General features: G+C 44.2%; 1 protein-coding gene across 1 annotated transcript; it reads left to right on the top strand.

The window, feature by feature from the left end:
* The first annotated feature begins 159 nt into the window (after positions 1 to 159).
* LOC134177982 (protocadherin Fat 4-like) lies at positions 160 to 18,255 on the top strand. The gene is made up of 38 exons (XM_062644761.1): positions 160 to 510; positions 2,816 to 2,899; positions 2,982 to 3,073; positions 3,136 to 3,214; positions 3,275 to 3,327; positions 3,408 to 3,493; positions 3,660 to 3,834; positions 3,896 to 3,950; positions 4,194 to 4,299; positions 4,356 to 4,517; positions 4,573 to 4,692; positions 4,749 to 5,099; positions 5,603 to 5,796; positions 6,873 to 6,975; positions 7,035 to 7,184; positions 7,263 to 7,688; positions 8,103 to 8,366; positions 8,428 to 8,589; positions 8,651 to 9,139; positions 9,197 to 9,613; positions 9,669 to 9,938; positions 10,351 to 10,512; positions 10,739 to 11,065; positions 11,128 to 11,274; positions 11,339 to 11,755; positions 11,808 to 12,077; positions 12,388 to 12,549; positions 12,605 to 12,925; positions 13,128 to 13,280; positions 13,341 to 13,580; positions 13,644 to 13,808; positions 13,864 to 14,027; positions 14,084 to 14,321; positions 14,383 to 14,508; positions 14,594 to 14,668; positions 14,727 to 15,252; positions 15,321 to 15,448; positions 15,515 to 18,255. The coding sequence occupies exons 1-38, from the start codon at positions 218 to 220 to the stop codon at positions 18,053 to 18,055; spliced, it is 10,293 nt and encodes a 3,430-aa protein (XP_062500745.1). The 5' UTR covers positions 160 to 217; the 3' UTR covers positions 18,056 to 18,255.
* The last annotated feature ends 8,135 nt before the right edge of the window (positions 18,256 to 26,390 follow it).

The raw sequence follows: 26,390 nt of genomic DNA, 5'->3' as shown, positions 1-26,390 counted from the left end.
AGAGAGAGAGGAGTTGATTGTACTACCACGAGTTCATCTTTCAGTTATCTGTTTGGTTGTCTGTTATTGAGATCCACTAACAGGTTTGTGTGTGAATGAATGCTCGAGGGACCGCATCACGTGTATTGTCTTGTGGGCTGCGTATCGGTGTCTCGCTCTTCGGATAAATATCTACGACTTTCGTTCTTTAATTCGTTTTGCTAGCAACACATCTCGAATGCAGCTCAGTCGGCTAACTGGCATTTTGCTTCTTGCCCTATTCGTCTGCTTTCTCTTCAGCGAAAGCGACGGATGGCGTCGGAGGAGAAGGAGGAGGAGACGCAGTTGCACTAGGACCAACTGTGCAGTCAATAACTGGTCATCGTGGTCGCGTTGCAATGCGAGATGTGGTAAGCGTGGCTACCGATATCGCTACCGGTCCAAGTATCGTTCTGCTAGCTGCGGAGGATCTTGCAATCTCAACAACAATCTAGAGTATACATCGTGCAATGGACCATGTTGTCGAGTCAAGTGAGCTGGCAGTCGTCACTATCTATGCTACCTAGTGTCACTTACTAGCGTTTACATGCTTTTCGTTCTACATTCCATACTTTCTCTCGCACGTGACCTAGTCTGTGCGCTTCAGGACATACAGTCTTTGCTTCAGTACAGAGAGTCCTTAATTAATTAAACTAAAAGGCAAAACATAGCTTAAACAAAACTTTGGCACCGAAATGCAATCCGGCAATTCGCGTGTCTAGACATTCTAGTTGCCCTTGAGAGATCTACACAGCAGTCGACGTCTCGCTGACGGAAGTTTTTAGGTCGTATGTTGTAGCTCTATGTGACGTCAAAAGATACAACAATGCCTAACAGCGCTGAAGGCTCGATCATTAGGAAGCACATTTGTATAGTCATGCACACAAGTTCATCCCAAGAGCTCTTGTTCTCGTAATGTTGACCGTCAAGATGTTACGCTGTTTCGCATACCCGAATTTGCAGCTCACTACTACGTACGCGTGTACAGCTGTGAGAAAACAAGCATCGCTTGACACGCAACAGCGAGCACTAGAGCATGCAGCTGGAGCAGAAAGTTATGCTGGTGAGAAGATCGTGGGCATACACACACACACACACACACACACACACACACACACACACACACACACACACACACACACACACACACACACACACACACACACATGCACACACACACACACACACACACTCACACACACACACACACACACACACACACACACACACTCACACACACACACACACACACACACACACACACACACACGCACACACATGCACACACACACACACACACTCACACACACACACACACACACACACACACACACACACTCACACACACACACACACACACACACACACACACACACACACACACACACACACACACAAGATGTCGGTAGACGAACTCGTTGGTAAAGATTGGTGTCACGTGGAGTGCTTGCAATGCACAAAACGTGTACACGAACACAACAATAGTAAATTGCAATACACTCTGCTGCTGTCAAGTCAACTCTAGCTGCCTGTTTGTATATATCACTCTGGAGTATAGCTGCGCGCTCTACAGTCATGACCGCGAATAGGTGGGTGTGCATGGTCGTGATCTATGGCCAATACAACGTCTAGTGACTCTAAAAATTTTGCATGTTTTCTAGCTTTTAATTAATAAGTCTAGATCTTTCACAGACGATTTGCAGTCTTTAATAGTTAGATGATCACGACATAAAACTAAGTCTGTTTACAGACGGATGACGACAAATAGAAACGACAAAATTCAATTAGGAAGACAATCGATGTATTACGGTTAATCGCGATTGATAATCTCATCAAAAGCATTCTCGGCAGGCGTTCCCCTGGTACGGATTGAGTACCGGCTACCGCCCACTAATCGGTACGTCACCGCCCACTAATTGATATGTCAGTTGTTGGCTCTTCTGCTAGCAAACAAAGATCTGCAATAGATAATCACGGCTTTCCAGTCAGCAAAAAATATTTGCAATAATCTTTAAAAGGATTGTTTGTTGATCATTTATTTACCCACTAGTTAGCACTAATTTTTAGTGTTCTAGTGTTACTCGAAAGTTTAGCTGGATCCGTTGTAGACAGAATTTGAGATCATGTACCGTAGCCGTAGGCTGCACACAAGCTGCTCTAGTGGCAGTATCACCATAAGCAAGATTCGCACATTGGTCACGCACCGTCCTGATATATCCCTCGATCGAATTTGTCTTCAAACATGTCTGCCTGAACACTGGCTTAGCGTCGGGTGGAGCTGGGAGAGGCTACAGCCTCTGCAATGTTTGCGTGTCAAGTAAAAGCGCCATGTTTCCCTCAGGTTACCAAACAGTGAGATTAATCCATCACACTGTCCTGGCAATGGACGTTCATACCGTGCAAGTAAAACGTAAAAAATAGGCGTGGCTTTCCAGTGTCATTGACAGCCCACCAACTTGAGCACCACGCTACGCCGGTGGAGCCTTGAAAGACGGACATTCGCCGAGAACCGTCCATCCATATTGTAACGCGTTCATTTTGTTTTCCATATTTTAGTCAATTTTTTTGGTTGTGTACAATACAGAAACACGATCTCATGCTAAGTTTACATGACACGCGTAGTGACCGTAGATCAACGTTCTATGACGCGTGTCACACCGCTCTGTTTGTTTACACTACTAGACACACGCATACTCGCCCACCTCACAATGCTTCTGTCAACTTAACTTTCAAAACGGCAAAACATACCGATCTTGTGATGACATTTAAAAACGTTCATCGAATGCTCTCTATGTAGTTGTGCGTTGAACAATTGGAGCAGATGGACTGCCTGTAGCGGATGCGGAATCTCCAGTCAGCACCGCTATCGCACTGTGGCAAGGTAAAATCGCAATGTTTTATAATTATAGTAATTATTGAATTGTATAGTCATAGTTTACTCATCTTTACGCTCTTGTTTATAGAAGTGCATCTTGTGGAGGCAGCCGCTGCTCAAATTATCGACAGATGACGAGAGGGTGCGCCACCGGTCGCTGTTGTGCCGTCAACTGCAACGGTATGATGTTTTTCAAGTAAATTTGTAGTGTTGTGATGTACGGTTGTTGTCTGTTCTGATAGCAAACAACTGGGGCAGCTGGGGATCGTGTAGCGGCTCCTGCGGATCTTACGGTACTCGGTACCGTACGAGGAGCGTCAGGTTAGTCGCATCCGGAGCTTCCGACCGTCGAATTGTGATTGAATTGTCGTTGTTCTATAGCCGGCAGAGTCAGTGCGGAGGACGAAACTGCGGCAGTTTGTTACAATCGCAAGGTTGTAGGTGAGTAGATGGTCGCTGTCTCCGACTCGCTGAAGTCGGAGTCGACAACATATAGTAACCGTTTTTGCAACAGGGCAGGCTGCTGTCGCTCTAACTGCGCCGTGTCGGGTTGGTCCGGCTGGAGTATCTGCAGCAGTTCGTGTGGCAGTGGCCACAGAAGTAGGTCGCGCTCTATTCTGAGACAACCGAGCTGCGGTGGAAGTAGTTGCCCGGCCACTAGAGATTCCCAATTTTGTTCTCGATACGTCAACCGCAATTGTCAGGTCTGCAAACGCAAGTTGTTATGCTCCCGTCGGCTGCGCGAGTTCTTTTGGCGTGTTTGTAGGTAAACTCGTGGAACGGCTACGGTTCGTGCCAGCCGAACAACGGTCGCTGCGGTAGTGGCATACAGTACAGATACAGGAGTGTGAAGATCACGAAGCTATGTAGAGGAAGCAATTGTCCAGCTTCGTCTCAAGCAAAAACCTGTTACGCTGGGTGTTGCCCCGTAAATTGTCAAGGTATCGCTCTATTTTGATCATGTTGTAAAAGACTGTCAACAGCGTGAATATTGTACGGTAGTTGGCTCTTGGGGCGGCTGGGGATCTTGCTCGGCAGTCTGTGGAAATGGCTTAAGGTAACACACACACACACACACACACACACACACACACACACACACACACACACACACACACACACACACACACACACACACACACACACACACACACACACACACACACACACACACACACACACACACACACACACACACACACACACACACACACATCGCCACCATAACCACCACCACCACCACCACTTTGCAAGCCTAGCCTCTAGTGTATCTTTCAAACAATGTGATTGTTCTGGAAAGGTACCGTTCGCGTTCGATAACGAAGAGTGCTAGTTGCGGTGGCAGCTCTTGCCCTAGTACCTCAGAAGCAAAGTCGTGCTTTGAAACAAACGTAGTGCCATGTCAGGTGAGACGTCACTAAGCGTTCTCTGAAGCGTCAAACACATTTTAAATACACGACAGGTGTCTGGATGGTCCGGATGGACTACGTGCAGCAATCTGTGTGGAAAGGGATCGCAAACTCGCTCTCGACGAGTGACCGTGAAAGCAAAGTGTGGCGGATCTTGTCAGAGTCTTTCACAAACACGTTCCTGCACGTCCTACACATCAAGCAAAGATTGCAAAGTATACAGAGTCATCTAAGACCGTCTTTCATGCATAAACTTTGCATCATGATTAGGTAAACTCGTGGGGCAATTTCGGTTCCTGCACACAAAACTGCGGAGTAGGACGGCAGTATCGATACCGAACTGTTTCACAACAAGCTGCTTGTACTGGCAGAGCCTGTCCCGTGCTTACTGTAAGCGACCGTGTCCTACAGTAAACCAGAAAGTGACCGCGTTTTTTATCATATAGGACAGTCGATCTTGTGGTCAGACAAATGGAGGCTGTCAACAGTTATGTTCGAGCGGCTCGTGTTCTTGTCATTCCGGCTATCTTCTCAAGTCGGACAAGAAGACGTGCCAGGCGCGTTCGTGTGGAACGCCGACGGTCAAATATTGTCCCAGCGGTACCAAGTACGGCACGACGTGCAAGTATCCGGCGTTTTCTTGTAGTGCTCTCACCTACCAGAAGACGTGCACGGTCGGTTGTGCGACGGGATACGAGCTGAAAGATGGACCGTCAACGATCATTTGTTTGTCATCGGGCACGTGGACACCGTATACTACAGCCTATTGTCGTAGGAAAAACGAGCCTCCTTCTAAAGTAAGTACATAGAATTACTGTATAGAAATAATAGTTGATATTAAATGTTTATGACTGCTGTGCGTTAGTATACGTACTGATGGTATTAGACGGTCTAGTCCAATCAATCCTGAAAACAAAAATGTTAAATAGTTGCTAAAAATTACTACCAGAATATACGCAGGCGTACTTGGCAACGACTTTAGTACAAAATCTTTCCATGATGACTGTATTTAGGATATACACGTTCGTAGTTTCTAATGCGTAGGCGTAGGAATTTTGTTTTCGAAGTTTGGAGAACCAAACATTTATATAGTTTATTGCATTAGAGAGTAATGCATTGAGGCAGAAAAATTAGTGGAAGCATGGCCTGTTGGCCTCCACAGTTCCTTTCGCATGAGACGGTACTGCACATGTGTACCGATCACTCGTCCACATACGGAAGTTAGACATTTACCCTGTATAACCTACCCGGTACTGTACGGTGTAAGGTTGGTGTGCTATCTCTAATTGTTTGTGTTTAGGTGTCTCTCTCAAGCAACACTGTGAACGAGAACATTGCTGTTGGAACAGTCGTCGGCTCTCTGTCGACGTCAGATCCGAATCCGAGCGATAGTCACGTGTACGCGCTGCTGTCCGATGCTGGCGGCAAATTTACGCTCAGTGGCAACATACTCAAGATTTCGTTTTCACCAGATTACGAAACACAGCCTCACCTGTAAGAATCAAAGATCAATGACGTAATCATTAGGTTTCTTTCGGCTACCGGATTAATTAATTAATAAAAAATATAAATAAAATAAATTAAAAAATTAAAAAATAAAAATAAATAAAAATAAATAAATAAAAATAAGATAAATAAATAAATATATATAAATATAAATAAACATAAATAAATAAAGATAAATACAAATAAATAAATAAAAATAAATATAAATAAATATAAATATAAATAAATATAAATAAATATAAATAAATATAAATAAATATATATATAAATGTAAATAAATATAAATAAATATAAATAAATATATATAATATATATAAATATAAATAAAAATAAATAAATATATATATATATATATATATATATATATATATATATATATAAATATATTTAAATAAATATAAATAAGTACAAATAAATAAATGTAAATAAATATCAATAAATATAAATAAAAAAAAATAAATAGATAAATATAAATAAATAAATAAATAAACAAGACCAAACTGTTCGGACTCGGTATTATGAGCACAACATTCTGCATTGAGATGTCAGTCCCACTTGCTGCTTGTGCAGTGTAGGCCTTGAAACAGTTGACCACATTGTGGCAGACTGTAGTGCCTTGGCACTGATGGACTACACTGATCGACACAATCAGGTGGCCTGCATTATCCACTGTGACATTTGTCGTCATTTTGGGGTTCCAGTGGAGAGCAGATGGTACCGGCATCATCCTGATAGTCTTGTGGAGACGGACAACATCACTATGATGTGGAATACAGCCATCCCTACTGCTAGGAACTAAGGAAGATTGGTGCCAATCGTCTTGATATCTGTTTGAGTAATAGAAGACAAACAATGACTTGTAATAAATAAACATATTTAATGCTCGTCTAATGCACAGTTGTATGCAACTGCATTCTTGTAGTGACTTTGGGACTTGCTCACTTAGTATATATTAATGTTTCACACACGTGTATGTGTGTAAAAATTTAAAGAAATTATATATATACTGAAATATATTAGCACATAATGCATTTCTTATATAATTAAATAATTGCAATGTTTAGGTATTCTATTAAGGTGCGTAGTACCGACAAAGGAGGTCTGTATCGTGATGACACATTCACTGTGTCTGTCAACAATTTGAATGAAGCTCCAGTAAAAGTCACGGTATACTTGAAATTTGTAAATTTCTTATCTGTAAATGATAGAGGTGTTTTGTCTGTAAGCTTTCGAAGTCGAGTGTTGACGAAAATGCTGCCAAAGGCACCTTCGTTGGGTCACTGACAACCGTTGATCCGGAATCATCTCAGAAACATGCGTACAAGCTGATGGATTCTGCTGGTGGTCGTTTTGTTCTTAGTGGTAGAGACATTAAGGTGTGTTTGTTTAGTTATTATATGTACTATCTCTATCTATGATGGAGTTGGTGGCTGTTTTACTTGTGTCATCTCTAGGTCGCTGTTTCCAATTCTCGATGTTTGGCTGAGGGTGGTAGGCAGTGTTTACTAAACTATGAAGCCAGCAGCAGTCATAACATCGTTGTTCGAAGCACGGACAACGGGAAACCTCAATTGTACAAAGACTTTACTCTTACTATAACTGTTGGTGATGTCAACGATCAGCCCCGAAATCTGCATCTGTCGGGATACACATTACGGGAAGACAAACCGGCTGGCACCGTTATTGGTACATTGTCGTCTACAGATGAAGATCGGGGTCAGACATTGACGTATACACTCACTGATAATGCCGGAGGTCGATTTGAAATAAGTAAAGGCAATCAGGTGGTCCGCAAGGCATCATCCGGTATTGACTACGAGACAACACACAGTTACAAACTTACTGTCGTTGTGACAGACAGCGGAAAGCCAACATTAAAGGTTTGTTGTCTTAGTGTTCGAAAAAGTGGTCGTCACGTTGCCATTTGACGACTCACCGACTTCATGTGACGACCGATTATTCCAGTAAGGTTGCCATCTTTACGACTAGAGTCACTCAAGTTATGATGGACCCAGTGAATTATTGTTTTTATGCCGTAGAGTAGAATAGTGAAATTGCTCAGGTCGAGCTGGAGGCGGTGCCTCTGGGGTCCTGGGATATCGTTTACTTACCAGAACAATCAGTATCATTGTTTGATATTTATGAAATATATTTACATGTGTAAGTCCTAAACTCCTTGACGACGTAAATTTTTTGTGAGGTTGCCAAGGTGACAACTACGTCTGCCATAAAATTTCGAACACTGTGTTGATGTTATACGGTACATGCTTGTTCATGTATACACTATTTTGTAGCTCTCCAAGGTGTTCACGATTGAAGTATTGAATGTGAATGAGGCACCCGTTTCTATTGACTTTACGTCAGTCGGTGGTCAGTTGTCATTTGCTGACAACAAGCCTCGTGTCAAAGAGAATTCCGTCAAGGGCACGGTTGTAGGCACACTGGAAGCTCACGATCCTGACTTAACCCAAACGCTCAAGTTTAAACTTGATGATACGGCTGGTGGTCGGTTTTCTCTAGATACGAAGAAAGCAACGTGCACTACTAGTACAAAAGTGGTGAGCGTGTAGTATTGATTTTTTATAGAAAGTTGGTTAGTCATGATGATATGTTGTGTAGAATGTTAATACAAAATGCACGGTTTCTGTTATTGTTGCTGGCACATTGAATCACGAGAAGGATGCTTTACATACCGTCGTGGTTCGAGTGACCGACCAGCATGGCTTATTTAAGACGAGCAAGATATCAGTGACTGTTGTAGATGTCAATGACCGGCCAAGGGTATTTGTGTACATTGTCGGCTGTGATTTTATTTGTATTACTGTCTATGTGTTTGTTTAAGGATATTTCATTTTCTGGGAACCAGATTTCGATAGAAGAGAACAAGAACAATGCACTAATTGGAGAGTTCAGTACGACTGATGACGATCCTGCTAACAGCCACAAGTATTTGTTAGTGAATTCAGCCGGTGGACGGTTTGTAATATCAGGCAGCAAGCTGTTGACTGCCACCAATGCTAATCTCAACTACGAGGCAACCGGTCAACTTAGCATTGTTGTACGATCAACAGACACCGGTACACCTCCTCTCTATGTCGACAAGGCATTTACGGTGCAGATAACGGATGTCAACGAGGCACCTACTCTTGTGTGGCTGGCATCGACAAAAGTGGACGAAAACAGTGGCATTGATACTACTGTAGGAAATCTACAGACAACTGATCCGGATAACGAAAGACCAAGACAGATCAAGACTCCCGTTCAGACGCACACGTATACTCTCCTAGATAGTGCACAGGGTCGATTCAAACTTGACAAGGGAATTTTGAAGGCACGTTATTTATTTGGTTAGTGGCTTGTTGAACAAATTTTCTATATTTGTGTGTAGGTGGCTGTAAGCAATACTAAATGCTTAACATTTGGAGGTGCAGAATGTAAACTGAACTATGAGAAGTCGAAGACTCATCGATTGGTAATTCGCTCTACTGACAGTGGAACTCCGCCACTGCAAAAGGATTTTGCTATTACTGTTTTTCTCAATAATGTCAATGACAAGCCTCGCAGTCTGACTATTGACAATTTCAAAGTAAAAGAGAACAGTCCCAAAGGCACTCTTGTCGGGCGTTTGAATGCATCCGAGGAAGACAGTGGACAGAAGTTGACGTATACCCTCACCAATAGTGACAAGGGCAAGTTTTACTTGAAAGACAATCAATTGTTAAAAGCCTCGTCTGCTGATTATGAAACTAAAACCAAACATTTGGTGACGGTGAAAGTGACCGACAATGGCAAATCTCCTCTTTCGGTAACATTTTAGGTACATTTTACTGTAACATTACTTAAACTCGTTTATCACACAGATATCTAAGGACTTTGTAATCGAAGTTTTGAATGTCAACGAACCTCCTGTTTCAATAGTTTTTAAAGATACTAACAGCAAACAGACATTTACAGACAACTTTCCTAAAGTGAATGAAAACGAGGCACTGGGCACAGTGGTTGGGACTGTCGAAGTTCACGATGAAGATAAGAACCAGAAGTTGACGATGACACTGGATGATGACGATGGTGGTCGTTTCAGCATATCCAGTGCGTCCGCAGTCGTTTGCAGTTCCACCAGCAAAATTACGGTTAGTCTTATGTAATGGTTAGCTAATGCACAATTTTATGGAATGTGGCTCATTGAGCATATTTATTGCTCCTCGCATGTACTCTATGTCTTCTAAATGATAGTTGGCTTCTTGTTACTTCCTTTTTGTTCTGTGTGTTTGCTTTGGGTTCAGTGAACCATGACAGACAACTACAGCGTTTTCAGTTGCAGAATAACAAAATGTTCTTGTTCTGCAAGTAGTCCACCAACAGTCAGTCATATTTATCGTTTGGTCAAATTTTATATTTTTACTCAACATTTTATTGCTATAAATCTGATGACAAGTAAACCCAACAAAGTCTATGACAAGCTTTTCTTTGTTGATTGTACTTTTATTGCTTTCTTATTGTGGTAGCATGATAAACTCTTCTGCTCTTATCTTTCTTGTACAGGGAATCAACACAGTCTGCACTGCCAAGATTTATGTGGCTGGGACTTTGAACCACGAATATACAAACCGTCACACTCTCATCGTTCGTGCGACAGACTCAGGTGGTCTCTTTGTTGCAACAAAGTTTACTATCTCTGTCCTGGATGTTAATGATCCTCCTCGGGTAAGTAGATTTATCCGTCATTTATTGTGGAGTAGTGCAAGAGATTGCTTTAACATCCATTTGTTGTCCGTATCTATTGTTCTTCCTTTGTGTCTGTTTATTAATTTTTGAAAATTATTTCTGTATTTCACATTTGCAGCTTTGTTAATTAACTGGAGTGGCTGTTTGCTGTTGTGCTTACTTGTATGACAATATGTTGACTGGGAGATTGTTTTCATGCATGTAGGACATTCAATTGGCGTCGGGTAGTCCACAAGTTCGTGAAAATGACAACAATGCTGTTGTCGGTGAGCTGGTTTCCACAGACGATGACACGACTCAAACTCACACGTACAAGTTACTCGACAGTGCAGCTGGTCGCTTTGTCATAGTTGGTCGAGAGGTGAAAGTCTCGGCTAAGGCCAATCTGAACTACGAGGCTGCACAGCAGTACACAATACGCGTTATGTCAACAGACAGCGGTGCGCCTCCTCTCTCAAAAACCAAATCATTTACCATCAAAGTTCTGGATGTCAACGAAAAGCCAACGGCTGTTCACATCAGCAGTGATTTGGTAAGCACAGAATATTGTATTACAAACCAAGTGGAGGAGGTTTCATGTTGAGACTATTGCAGGTGAAAGAGAACAGTCCAATCAATACCGTTGTCGGATCACTGACGACATCAGACCCAGATAATTCACACAAAGTGTGGCAGACATTTTCCTACCGGATTGTAGACAGCGCTAATGGTAGATTTAAGGTGGACGGCAATGTAGTGAAGGTGCCCCACTTTACAGATTCTTTGTGACTTCATTCCAATTAGTTTGCTACTATGTTGCTATTAGGTTAAGCTTCCAAACACTCGATGTTTGGCTTTGGGGGGCAAAGAGTGTGTTCTGAACTTTGAGGACAGCGATCGACACGTGATCACTGTTCGTGCGACTGACAGCGGATCTCCAGCTTTGTATGTGGATTTTGCGATTACCATACACATTCAGGATGTAAATGATCGACTACGCAATCTGGACCTGTCACACAATGAAGTGCTAGAGAACATGCCTGCCGGTACAGTTGTTGGTAACTTGTCTTCTACGGAGGAAGACACCGGACAAACAACGACTTATACATTGAGTGATGACGATAATGGTATGTTTAAGATTGTTAACAACGAGCTGCAGAAAGCCAGGTCGGCTAACTACGAAACACAGAAGGCACACTCGGTTGTCGTTGTGGCGACAGATAATGGAAGTCCACGTCTACAGGTTTGGATGACATTTGTGTTGTGACTGAAATGTGACCTGATGCTTTTGTTAGGTTACCAAACGGTTTACTGTAGAAGTCCAGAATGTCAATGAGCCACCCATTAGCATCAGTTTTACAGACACTGATGGACAACTTTCGTTTAATGATAACTTGCCTCGTGTGGAAGAGAACTCTCCTAAAGCTACTGTTGTTGGTACGATTGAGGCACTTGATTATGATGCAAATGAGACGCTTACTTTTCGACTTGATGATGATGCTAACGGCATGTTTGCTCTCGGAGATTCTGCAGACTTCCATTGCAGGACACTACAGAATAAGAAGGTAGGAAGTGTGACACACACACACACACACACACACACACACACACACACACACACACACACACACACACACACACACACACACACACACAAACACACACACACACACACACACAAACACAGTCACACACACACACACACACACACGCACACACACACACACACACACACACACACAAACACAGTCACACACACACACACACACACACACACACACACACACACACACACACACACACACACACACACACACACACACACACTGTATGAAGGCACAATTATGTATGTCTGTTTGGATTGTGTGATTTTAGGGCATAAATACCTACTGTTCCACAACTCTAGTGGTTGTGGGGCCACTCAATTATGAAGGGAAGGAGAAGCACTATGTGGAAATTCGAGTATCTGACAAGGAAGGTCTTTTCCGTGCTCAGCGATTCGATATAGACATAATTGACATTAATGACGTTCCACATGTAAGTCAAATGTGTGGGGAGCAGTCTGAATGGTGTCATGTTTGTGTTTTTGCAGGACGTTGAACTGAAGGGAAGAAAGGTCAAAGAAAATCTGAACAATGTGGTGATTGGTCTGCTTACAACAGAAGATCAAGATGCCACTCACAGTCACGTTTACACATTAGTGGACGATGCTGGTGGTCGCTTTGTGATAAAGAATGATCGACTGTTTACATCATCGACTGCCAACTTGGACTATGAGTCTCAATGGGAGTACAACATTACTGTACGATCTACTGATGATGGCACACCAGCACTGTTTATTGATGAAACGTATGTAATTACGGTGCTTGATGTCAATGAGCCACCATCGCTCATTGAGATCAGCAACTCACAGGTGATGACCCACGTGGGTTTTCATGTGTTGTCACATGTCTTTAATACTACAAGTGTGCTGTGTTGTGTATCCATGCATGTGTGTGTGTGTGTGTGTGTGTGTGTGTGTGTGTGTGTGTGTGTGTGTGTGTGTGTGTGTGTGTGTGTGTGTGTGTGTGTGTGTGTGTGTGTGTGTAATTGATTATCTTGGCTCTTTCCGATAGATTCGTGAAAACTCTCCAAGTCAGACTGTGGTTGGATCACTGAAAATATCCGATCCTGACAACTCTGGACCTAAGGGTGTGTGGCAAACCCACAACTGCTCTGCTATACAGACCTCCGTTGGCCGATTTACTGTAGACAACAACATAGTGAAGGTAGAGCAAGCGCAATGAGAGAATTTCTGGAAATTGTTGCAAATATTTGATTGTGTACAGGTTGCCGAGTCAGACATCAACTATGAGTCAAACGATACTTTGGCGATTGTGGTACGTTGTATTGATACCGGGAGTCCGCAGCTATACCGAGATGAGCTGCTTGTTATCACTGTTGTGGACGTCAACGAAATTCCCACCGGCTTGACAATGACAGGAGGCGTGATCGCTGAGAACTCATCACCACAGGCATTGGCCGTATTTACTACCACAGACCCGGATAATGAATTTACTCTTCGTCAGGTAGCAATTCTTTATCATCATTTAATTTGCTAATTTTGAAACGATCTTTTATTGTTTTCATAGAACTTTACGTACACGTTGTTAACTAGTCAACCCCGTTTTCCGTTTGTGATCAATGGCAATAAGCTGGAGACAGTTCGGAGCCTTAACTACGAGGCACAACAGTCATGGCAAGTGACAGTTCGCACGACAGACCCCGGTGGTCTATCGATATCAGAAACGTTTCAGGTAACGTGCTCTTTCCAGAATGTCCAAACCTTTTGCTTACAATTTCAATTTTTAGGTGAACGTGACGGACGTCAATGATCCACCTTCGGCCGTTAACGTGGCCGGTACAGCGTCTGTACCAGAGAACAGCGTCGCGGGCACGTTTGCCGGACAACTACAGACAATCGACGAGGATTACGGGCAGAGTCACGTGTACAGAATCGTAGCAGTTTCTGCAGGGTTTGACCATCGTTTTCCCTGCCCACAGACACGTGTTTCAAGTGTTTTTTGTTTAGACTTGATATGCAGCACGTTAGGGCAGACTTGGTGACCGTTTTCAGTCTTGATGCGGCAACCGGAGAACTAGCAGTCGGCGCAAAGGAATCGTTGAATTACGAAGCAATTTCTGCGTACACGCTACAAGTTGTGACCACGGATTCGGGTACACCGTCGTACTCGTTTACTGGAACGGTCACCGTCAATGTCTTGAACGTCAACGAGGCACCAAGCAACCTCACATTGAGTGGAAATGAGGTATATCTATTACAGTATGCTAGAAGATGTGGTCATGTTGTGATCTTTTCTTCTGTTATAGATCGTCGAAGGAAGCGCCGTCAATAGCAAGATTGGTTATCTGACTGTCACCGATCCAGACAACGAACTTGTTTTAATCCAGACACATCACTGCGTTGTACTCGACGCGGACAATCAGCCTTTCAAGGTAGGACAGACTACACGATTGTTATAAACTAGTACATGCAGTGTGCGTAAATGTAGAGAGTGAATGGTATTGTGTGGTACTTTAGGTTCTAAACAATCTCACTCTTGTCGTAAGCCAAGCAACTTTGGATTATGAGCAAGAAGAATTTTACTATGTTGGGGTCAGTATGTTTGTCGATAAGATAGTAAGAATTTTCCGAATTCTTAATATCTGGTTAGGTTCGATGCTATGATGATGGTCATCCTCAAATGTATGTCGAGTCACAGTTTACAATCCAAGTGCTCAATACGAACGAGGCCCCGTCTCAGGTCGGCCTAACATCTTACACCATCGATGAAAACGAGGATCCCGGCTCTCTGGTTGGCATAGCAACAAGTGTGGATCCAGACAACGAACAGAGTTGGGTGCAGAACGTGACATTCATGATCGAAGAAGGCAGTCTGGTGCCATTCGCACTGAACGGCACCGACGTCGTGTCCACGATTTCGTTTGATTCTGAGAACCGATCACTGTACGTGTTCCACTTGATAGCAATCGACGACGGTCTGCCTCCTAAAAACACAAGCCAGAAGATTGAAATACACATTATTGATATTAACGATCAACCCACCTATGTGGGTCTCAACAGCAGCGGTGTGGATGAGAACTCTCCCAGCGGTACGGTCGTCGGCAATCTGTACACGATCGATGAAGACCGATTTCAGTCCCACGTTTACAGTATCATCCCACAAGATGGAGTTCCAGGTAATCAACTGGCATGGCGACAGACTTTCCTGCGATGCTCTAAGCACTCATGAAATGTTCGTTTTTAGGTCTCTTTGCAATTGACGGTAATCACCTTGTGGTTGCTAGTGGTACCGATCTGGACTACGAGAAGGAGTCGACATACACTATAGTAATCATGACCACCGACAACGGTTCTCCTCAACTCACCTACCAGGTAGGTCGTTAATTTAGGATTTCAAGTATACTAAATTAGTAGCAATTATTGAACCGTATACACTAGCGCGACGTCGTTGTGTCCGTGTTGGACGTAAACGAGCCGCCGTCGAGCATCGTATCGTACAGTAGAGACGAGATCGAAGAGAACAGTCCGGCCGGCACGTGGGTCGCCAATCTGACCGTCATCGACGAAGACTTTGACCAGACGCATCACTGCAAGCTGCTGAACGGCACGCAATACTTTACTCTCGTCGACAACAACGACACAATACCGGAAATATTCGTGTCTCGCGATGATGCGGACATCGACTACGAAACGGATGCGAACATTTGGATCAACATCGAGTGCGTCGACTCCGGCTATCCGCCGCTTGCCGTCGAGCACTCGATCGACATCCGGGTGCTGGACGTCAACGACCCGATTACGGCTATCGTGCTGACCGGGTCTCTGACGGTACGCGAAGACATTCCCGTCGACACGCCCATTTTGGACGTTTCGGTCGCGGACGAAGATATCGGACAGACGCACACGTACGTCGTGGTCGGAGAGATGTCGTTTGGTTTTACGGTCGATAATTCACGCCGTCAGCTCGTCGTCACCCGTCCGCTCGTGTTGGACTTCGAGACGCTCGACGATCCGCACGTTAACGTTACCATCGCGGTATCCGACGACGGTTACCCGCCGTCGACGTACAATCAGACGTTTACCATCACAGTCGTTAATATTAACGAACCCCCGGTCATTGTGTTGGACACCCTGGGTGTATACGAGAACGCCTCGAGAGGAGACTTGATCGCAGAGTTGACGTCGAGCAATCCAGAAGACGGCCAGATTATTAGATACCGCATTCTAGACGTCGACGGTTTCACCAATTTTACTCAGTTTTACTTACTTGACGTCGAGAATTCCACTTATCTCTATCTCAACGACAGTATCAGCTACGAGTCTCGGTCGTCGTATCTGGTGGAAATCGAAGCGACGGACGACGGAAATCCGCCGGCGTCGTCGTTGACGCTGATTACCGTCGACGTTCTTCGCAGCGATCCGTGCGCCGTCGGCACCGCCGACTGTGACGAAAACGCTCTTTGCTACCGACTATCGTCCAACGAGAGTCGCTGTGAATGCGACGACGGATACAGTGGTGATGGACGGACGTGCAGCGAGATCGACGAATGCGCTGCCGCGTCGGCGCCGTTTGGTGTCACTTCTGTGTGCAACTACGGCAACTGTACAGACGAGATCGCCAACTACTCGTGCACTTGTCTGCCCGGATTCACCGACTTTGACTGCAGTCGTGAGATCAACGAGTGCGCGTCGAATCCGTGCGTCGGAGGACAGTGTGTGGACGGGGTGAACGGTTATACTTGCGTGTGCGACGACGGATACACTGGCGTCGCGTGCGACGTCGACATCGACGACTGCGCAGCGGCACTGTGCGGCGGCGGCACTTGTGTGGACGGCGTGGATGACTACAAGTGTGATTGTCCGGATTATTGGGTCGGTGATCGATGTTCGTTTCCGGTCGACGTCTGCGAGCAGCCTGGCTTGTGTCGACAGAAGAACTGTATTCCTAAGTCGGTCAATGCTGCAGTTGTTGAAAAGCAAGATGTGGGAGAGGATGCAACTGGTCCACCGGTTGCAATTCAGCCCATCACAATTACCAGTGTGAGCACCAATGGCGGTGATGACAACTCTTATAGTGGTGACTCTCGGTATGTGTGTGTGGCAGATGATAACATTGTCACTATTTTGTTACCTCCCGGAGTAAATGCGAGTAGCCGTTCGTTTAAGACGGATTGGGAACGGTATTTGTTGAACGATCTGTATGTCAACATACCGGCGGACGACGACGGCGATATCACCAACTATGACGTTCCCGTCTCTTCTGTCTACATCACGGGTGTTTCTACGCAACCGGATGGCAGCGCGGCCATTCACTTTGTGGTGATGGTCAATGACAAAGCGGTCGGTCCCTATAGCGTGATCGAGGGCTTAAACCAGAATTGTCTCAACTCGACGTCATTGGATCACAGTGATCTTATTTGTGCTGCCGTGGAGAAGTCGGCAACTGCTCCGAATCACCAATCTCCGCCTATTCCTTGCCTTGATTGTCCAAAAGTGGCACCAGCAGTGGGCAGCAAGAATACCAGTTCGAAGGATATCATCTGGCCTGTCGTGAGCTGTGTGCTATTCATGGTTGTGGTTGTAGCTTTGGCACTGCTTTATCGCAGTCACAGAGCTAAGAAGAACTTGATGCTGAGGAGAGCTGAATATTCACCAGTAGGTGGTGAGGTATACAATGAAGGCGATCACTGTGTAGATAATCCTCTGTTTTATGACGGCGACGACGAGGAAGGCGAAGATTATGAACGATCCGATGCCATGTCGGGTGTTGCAAACCCTTTGTTCACACCTGACTTTGATGACGGTGTAGGAACGTACAATAATCCTGCATATAAACGTGCTGATGTTGATGTGTCACACAATCCTATGTATTGTGACCCGGATAAAAGCGAAGATGACGGAGTAATTGCAAATCCGATCTACCAATCATCTACCGCTACAGAAGCGATTTATGATAATCCGAATGATCTTGGCTGTTAGGATTCCGGTCTGTGTGGACTTCTCTATGCTGTTTTGTGATTTCCTTTTGTGCTTTTTGGGTTTTGACTCTTTGTATCGATGTCTTGATTTCTGGTTTGCATTTTGCTGGTCATCTACTGGTATATAACAGATACGCTCATCAGTTGTATTGTTGATCCTATGAATAACAGTATGTATGCATATGTATCATCATTGTCTCTTATGTGTATCGTTTGCACATGCAACTTGTGTACTGTCTTCTACATGTTGCCAGATGGAAATGTTGTGTGACATCAGAGACGTAGGAATGGCATCCAGGTTGGGAGGCCTAATCTGATTGCCGTTGTTGGAGCTCCTCGTTTTCTTTCACTTGTAGCTCGTCTCGCGATGACCTATTATGTATAATGACAATGCTGATTGTGGGGAGGTCATGGTCCTTGTGGCTCCCGTGGCTTTTACGCTTATGCATGCGTGTGGTTAGCTAAAGTTTCTTTATGGTTTTGTTCTAACGTACTGCGCTTTCAGCGGTTTGTTCACGGTGTTTTAGAGATTCGCTGTGTACTTACCTAGGTACGTATACTTCGTAAACGTCGCTTGGTTTGTAAGATGTGACCATCACATGTAGAATTATAGTAAAACGATAGTCAAGGCTGTACACTGTATATTTTGCTTTACGGAGCGACGTTCATGTAATACAGCGTTTGGTTTGTGGTATAGTATCGTCTCGTTGTCATATATTTGGTTATGGTTGGATTGAGATTCAAAGTGAGTCTGCAGCGGGCTGTATAGATGACGTCTCACTTTACCCGAAGCGTTGATGAGCTTGTAGTGATATATTCTGTTGCTCCCGCATTTCACTTTCCACTATTCGCTTGCTCGCTCATGCGATTTCTCTATTCCCGCTATGGCTTTCTTTCTACTGCGAATTAGAATAGTTGTTATGTTCTTTCTGTGTGGACTAACACACAGTTGGTTTTGACCTTGGGGGAGTAGGCCTCCTTCTCCTGTCAGCTGCAAAGTTGGTGATTGGGAAGAATGGGGACCGTGTTCGGTGACGTGTGGTTATGGAACCAAAGTTCGTATTCGAGTTAAAACACGTGTGGAGGCGCATGGAGGATTCTGCCATTTATCGTTGTTTGAGTCTAGTAGTTGCAGCAGTGGGGTTGTTAAGTAAGTTGCTCGTATGTCTAGTATGTACTTTTAATGCCATGCAGAAAGGCGATTTCGTGTTGATTTATGTTGCGGCAGGCTCGTGTCGTAGATGTGGTTGCCGCGTGTTGATAGATATAAAGGAGAGCCGTGCACGCGTGCGCTTGTGCGTGTGTGCGCGTTTGTGCGTTTGTGTGTGTGTGTGTGTGTGTGTGTGTGTGTGTGTGTGTGCGCGCGCGTGTGTGTGTGTGTGTGTGTGTGTGTGTGTGTGTGTGTGCGTGCGTGCGTGCGTGTGTCCGTGTCTGTCCGTCCGTATGTGAAGCGTATCTCCAAAATGGCGAGTGTTTTCCAGAGTTGTCAGTTGTCTTGGGACGACACGATTTTTTGCCAATCGAACTCTCCTCCACTCGCGCGTGAATTTCTCCTGAACGCGGCACATCGGATCTCCACCAAATTTAAATACCCATTCCGTACCTTGGACGGTACGCATAGAGCGTGTCATTTACATGTTTTTGCATGCAAGGCATTGTTTGGTATTGACAACAAGAGGTTACAACATTACAGAAAGGGAAATCACGGTTAATTAGTATCCGTACTGTCTAATGGTTACTGCGTGTTTTGCTTCTTCATTACGCTTTGCTTGTAGTGCGTATCTTCTAGATTGTAGCTGTTGCTTGTTCATTCATTATTCTGTTGCTGCCTGTTTGTTTGCAATTTCATGAACCATAGATAGATAGACATGCAGCTGCACTACTTGTTTACAGTTTAGATTGACAAACATTGTTCATGTTACAGTAGATTACAGAAGCCTAGAACGATCCTATTATTAAGAGTACGAATAATCTTATGGCTATTTTCTTTACACAAGCAGCTTGTCCTATAGATGTTGCCAGATGAAAAATGCTGTGTTGTCTATCTAGGCGTGGCTAACAGCTTAATTTGGTGTATAGAGATTCTCTATGATCTAAATGTCTATGCTAGATGTGTAGAATCATAGGAATTCCTAACGGTAACCAACATTGGAAGCAGACATTTGTTGTTTACGTAATTACAGATAAGGACTTCATGTATACAATCTACGTCGATTTTGTTTGCGTGATTGTCTCGTCGTATCATACATTTGTTATCTACATTCTATATGTAGCCTGTGCATGGTACGGACTGCGGATTGACCTGCAGCGTTGATAAGATTGTAGTGATAGGCTGCTGCATGCCCCCGTATTTCACTCCCCTGTAATCGCTCCTAGCATTGAACACCAATCGTTCACTCGACCAGTCGCTTTGCTTCCGCAATGGCTTTGTTGCCACTGTGGATTAGAATTGTTGTTTTTGTATTTCTACTCAATGGTTTAGCACAGAGTTGGTTATGGGGGAGGCGGCGAAAGCCACCGCCATCTCCTGTCAACTGCCAAGTTGGTGAATGGGAAGACTGGGGACCGTGTTCGGTAACGTGTGGATACGGAACTAAATCTCGTGTTCGATCTAAGACAGTTATCGAGGCGAACGGAGGAACCTGCTATTATTCTTTGATTGAGTCTAGTACTTGCAGCAGTGGAGTTGTCCAGTAAGTGGCTCGCATGTCTACTGTTTAGCAGGCAATGCCAAGAAAGAGTTTTTGAAATTTCGTTCTTATTGTGTTGCGCGACAGGCTCGTGTCGTGCATGGATTGCCTCGTGCCTCTTAAATAATGGGCTACGTGCAGAGCTTTGGGTAATCGAAACGCGCCGAATATATATAGTACAGTCGCGTTAAACTATAGCACTACGGTTTGGCTGCTTTAAAGCATCTATACGATGATGCTGGTCTGTCCGTAAGAGTAAGGGCTAACGCTCGTGCGTTGTGTATTCAGATTGGTAATTGTATGAGTGACAACGCGTGAGTGCGTTTGTCTTTGTAAGTGGGAGATGATGAAATGATCATGCAGTCGAACTCTAGACTACGTTTGTAAACAAGAAATAGCAAGCTTTCCGGCCAACTGAGCACATATGCGTGTTTTTAGCTGCGATCGTGCCTATAACGCGTTTAGATGAGCAATGAGCGAAGGATCCGAAGAATGCATGTATGCAGGCACGTGCACTTGCCCGATATCATTTACAGACGACGTTTTGGTACAGGAAGAAAGTGTTGGTAGGCAACCAAGTAAATTTGCTTTTAGCAGCTATGTTGCATACATGTTGCTTCTAGCTCAGACCTCTGACCCAAGTGATTAGGGTGTCCATCTTCTACTAGACAAGCAATTTGTCGTCTTTCGGCAACCGGTTAATTAACAAGTTAATAGGATTATGTTAATTCTTACATTTGACTTTCTCGACTCTGTTTTGAGCCAGTGAATTGGTGCCCGCTCGGACGGTGAAACGTCTGCAACAATCTCGAACACGTTTTTCTAGAACGTAGAAATGACGAGACCAAGTTGTTTGTAGAGCAAACTCAAAACCTATCCATTGTATATACCTATCGATGACCGAACCTATTGGTGTCGGGATGGGTACTGTAGTCAAAGCTATAGTCAGAGGTTTTAACATGCATGCTGGTGGTGTCAGATTATTTGTGTTGTTCAAGATGAAATTGTATGCGATGAGCGAACTGAGATTATTCCATCACCCACACTACTTTTTTGTTGAATGCTCTAAATATAAAATCAACGAGTGGTGGTTTACACGTACAATCACTTTTTTGTTTAACATCGGATACCAACTGGCTAAAGGGAGTATATAGTTGTGTAGTATTGCTAGATTGTTTTGCAATAAACTTTTGCTGCGGATTATAGCGGGCAACGTATCACTCTAAGTTTCTCTGCTGTTTAATGTGCTTACAAAGTGATGATGCGTGCAAGAATAATGAAATGCATGCAAGGGTCGGAGCTATACGTTTGTACTGTACATCTAATTATTTTGCTGTCAATTTAGCTGCGTAGTATCAGACTGGACTGCTTGGTCATCGTGTGACGGGTGTGGAAAGTCAGTAAGAACCATCAGTCGATTTGTCAAAACGTACTCTATTTGTATTTATATAAATTACTGACGTAACAAGTATATTTTTATCTAAATTAGATGGGACGAGTGTCAAGGAACAGTTTGTCCTAGTGATATGCTAAAAACTGAAACGTGTGACACAGGGGTGTGCTGTCCGGTAGACTGTCAACTCGGAAAATGGGGTGATTGGTCGCATTGTACAGGAAAGGTTCTCTGTGGTGGTACAGGTACTCGGACAAGAAAAAAGGTGGTCGACATTCCGGTACTGTGTGGTGGGAAAGATTGTACAGACGAACAAGAGTCGGAAGGTTGCAATCTTGGCTGTTGTCCACAACATTGTCAGGTATTTTTATAATCATTGCGCTAAAATTGAGAAACTGAGAGTTGTTGGTGAGTAGGTGAGTGCGTGGAGTTCGTGGAGTTGTTCTGTGACGTGTGGTACGGGACACGCTTTGAGGGAGCGAACTGTACAAACAGCAGCATCGTGTGGTGGCATCCCGTGCTCTCAACTTATAGAAAAGAAGTCTTGCACTGGACAAGCAGATCGAGATTGCAAGGTGTTTACATCGATCACTGAAATAATAGCGATAGACTTGATTAATGTAACTTACCTCCTCGATAGGTCAGTGCCTGGTCGTCGTGGGGTGATTGCATACCAAACAGCGGACATTGCGGAACCGGCACTAAGACTAGTACCCGCACTGTCGATGAAGGTCGTGTGTGTGGCGGAGCTGCCTGTCCGGCATTGTCTCGTACTCGCAGTTGTACTCGCTGCTGCCTTACTAACTGTGTCACTTCCAATTGGGGACAGTGGAGCAGTTGCTCGGCAACGTGCGGATCGGGTGTTCAGTAAGCTACGATTGTATCCAGTTCTGTTCTTAATTAAACTTACTTGCTTTACAGCACGGACACCATGTGTGCGACCACATGCTGGCAGCTACACCAAAAGCGGTCGGCGCGTGGTCGCGCACGTCAGTCCTAATGTTATAAAGCAAGTCTGCACGAGAACAGGACCGAAACGAGTTTAGTGTTTGGGACTGATCTGAATATCCATTTTAGGACTCGTCAACGAACTGAGACTACGGCCGCATCCTGTGGTGGCACATGCGGAAGCTTGCAGGAGATCCGTACTTGTAACGGAGTATCTCCCACAGATTGCACACACGGAGCGTGGTCAGCCTGGTCAGCCTGTAGTAACGCGTGCGGCAAAGGGACAAAGTTTCGGTCTCGACAAATCACAAAGTCGGCCATATGTGGTGGTTCGTGTCCGAGCGTCTACGAGACCGTTGATTGTAAAGACTACTCCTCAAGTCAAGACTGTAAACTAGAGTGGGGAAATTGGGGCAGTTGCAGCTCGAAATGCAGCGTTGGAACGAAGATCAGAGAAGCTACGGTGAAAAATCCAAGGATCTGTTCAGGCAAATCTTGTGGCTCTATGACGGTTAGTATAATTAGCAAATTAAGTTGTGTTCAAGATATGTACGGATTTTTTGTTAGGAGACGGCGACGTGTGGTCAGGTTAATGGTGGTTGTGATCACGTTTGTAAAGATGGCGTGTGTTCTTGTCATACGGGTTATAATCTGGGCAGTGGCGGTTGTTCTGCTGTCTCATGTGGCTCTCCATCTGTGAAGTATTGTCCTAGCGGAACGACGTATTCTACTTCTTGTCTGTATCCGAGTTTTTCTTGTTCCGCTACCACCTACGAGTCTACGTGTACGCTGACGTGCAAGAATGGTTACCAACTCAAGAATGGACCATCCGTCATACTTTGTCAGTCATCCGGGATATGGACTGCTTACAACACCGCTTACTGTAGAAGAGTGAATCAACAACCTACTAGTGTACGTCTATTGTATTGTAAGGACAACTATCTCTAACATCACTTTTCAAACTTTTTGTTTATATAGGTCTTACTGTCCGCTACTTCATTCGACGAGAATACGGCGTCTGGTAGTGTCATTGCCAGTGTGTCTACATCGGATCCTGATTCGAGCGACACGCACACTTACGATCTCGTGGACAACGCGGGTGGTAAGTTTGCACTGAGTGGAAGCTCACTGGTCGTCAAATTCCGAGCAGATTTCGAGACTTCGCCTAATCAGTAAGTGGTTCAACAGACATCATTGCATGTATATGTGAATTACATGCCATCGGTTTCAAGGTACGCGATTGTCGTTCGAAGTAAAGATTCCGGAGGACTGTACGTCGATAAGAAATTTACTATTCGCGTAAACAACGTCAACGAAGCTCCTACTGCGCTTTCTGTATGATGGCTGCAATGCATGCTTTCTTGAGACATTTATTGTGTATTTATTGTGTATTTATTGTGGTAGCCAACTGTGCTGTATGTGGATGAAAACAGCGCTAAAGGTACTGTCGTTGGAACTTTGACTAGCAATGATCCTGAAACAAGTCAGACGCACACATACAAACTGATCAAGTCACCAGGCAATATCTTTGCTGTAAATGGAGAAAAGTTAAAGGTATGTTGTCCTTGTTCAGTTCTTATAACACTTGCTCATAGGCGTAGGATTCTAGATTTGGTTGAGGGGGCACACTTACCTAAGAGGGCGTGGCTCTGCAAACAAGGCTAAATGTATTATTAATTAATTAATTATATATATGCATGCTACACAACAAAAACAAAAACAACATTAAAGTGGACAAGGTGAGGGGCACGTACCCCCAGTGCCCCTGGTTCCTACGCTTATGATGTCACTGGCTATACACTATCAACACACGTGTACAAGCTTAAGAAAATAAACATATACCGACAGACACAGTGGGATCAGGTAGACATACATTTAAAGTAATTTTAATAACGACTTTGGCTTTAGCTTTCAGCTATTTGATTAGTGTGCAAAAGTATAGGCGTTTGACTCGATGAAACGTATATATATATATATATATATTGCTCTCCACCCTTAAAGACACAAGCAGTCTCCGAGACAAGGCACGTCTCAACACAGAGTCGTCAGTTCATGCTGCAACATGGTTACGGGCCATTCCAAACGTTAAGTTAGGCCTATCCATGGCTCCGCATGAATTTACAGTTGCTCTGAAGCTATGGCTTGGAATTCCGATTATTTCTCCTTCACAATCAATACGGCGTGTAATTGATTGCTTTGGCGACCATCTTCTTGGATGTGGTCACGGTTCTTTACGTTCTAAACGCCACGATGCACTGAGGGACATCATATATCACGCATTACTAGTGGATAACGAAGGCGCTCAGCTCGAGCAACGTTGTGGTCCAGACAGCAATAGTCGCCCTGGAGATATCTTTCATCCAGATTTCGCTGATGGACGACCAGGTTATTTCGACGTTTCGATAAGAAACACCATGCAGCCGGCGTATGTCGCTAAATCCGCCATTTCTGCTGGAGCCGCTGCAATGGCTGGTGAAGAAGAGAAAGACCATCGACACGACAGCGAAGTCAATGCGGCAGGAGCTTACTTCTACCCAATAATAGTGGAGTCTTTTGGTTTGTGGACGTCTTCCAGTCTTGCCACTTTGAAGGTTATCGCGTCCAAGACCACAGCAAAGAGCAGAATAAGTTTTAGTAGGGCAGTCAGTAACTTACTGCAACAGCTTTCAGTTCGCTTATTTCAGTTTAACGCACGTATGATTTGCACTAGTTTGCAATTTGACACTGAGTTTGACTTTTGGGATTTGCCAACTTTGGCAGGGGACAGGTAGTTGTTATCTGCAATAATAAAGTTATATATTTGTGTGTGTGTGTGTGTGTGTGTGTGTGTGTGTGTGTGTGTGTGTGTGTGTGTGTGTGTGTGTGTGTGTGTGTGTGTGTGTGTGTGTGTGTGTGTGTGTGTGTGTGTGTGTGTGTGTAGTAGACTGAACCTGGACTTTGATGACTTGTTGGATTTTCCTGTTACTGTAATGTAGTTATGTTTAGGGACTGGGTGGGTAGGGTAGTTTGGGGTAGTCTGGGGCAGTTTGGGGTAGTTTGCATAGAAGAAGAATATATATATATATATATATATATATATATATATATATATATATATATATATATATGTATGTATATATCGTACGTTCTGTTTCCTATCTTGCCCATTTATTGTAGGTGAATGTTGACAACAGCAAGTGTCTAGCGTCTGGTGGAAGTAGCTGTCTACTCAACTACGAGAAAACCTCTTCCTACGATCTTCTAATTCGCTCTACAGACAGCGGAAATCCATCTCGCTCCACCGACTTCACTGTTACAATTAAAGT

The sequence above is a fragment of the Corticium candelabrum genome, chromosome 4, assembly GCF_963422355.1.
Source record: "Corticium candelabrum chromosome 4, ooCorCand1.1, whole genome shotgun sequence".
Lineage (NCBI taxonomy): Eukaryota > Metazoa > Porifera > Homoscleromorpha > Homosclerophorida > Plakinidae > Corticium > Corticium candelabrum.
The sequence above is the reverse complement of the archived record's forward strand: the minus strand, read 5'-3'. Positions and strand labels throughout refer to the sequence as shown.

What these genes read in the sequence shown, in the direction of transcription:
- LOC134177982 (XM_062644761.1), top strand. Translation starts at nt 218, where the DNA reads ATGCAGCTCAGTCGGCTAACTGGCATTTTGCTTCTTGCCCTATTCGTC. An exon ending in CAGTTTGTTACAATCGCAAG is followed by an intron (nt 3,328 to 3,407) that starts GTTGTAGGTGAG and finishes TTTTTGCAACAG; the next exon opens with GGCAGGCTGCTGTCGCTCTA. An exon ending in CGGACAATCAGCCTTTCAAG is followed by an intron (nt 14,509 to 14,593) that starts GTAGGACAGACT and finishes GTGGTACTTTAG; the next exon opens with GTTCTAAACAATCTCACTCT.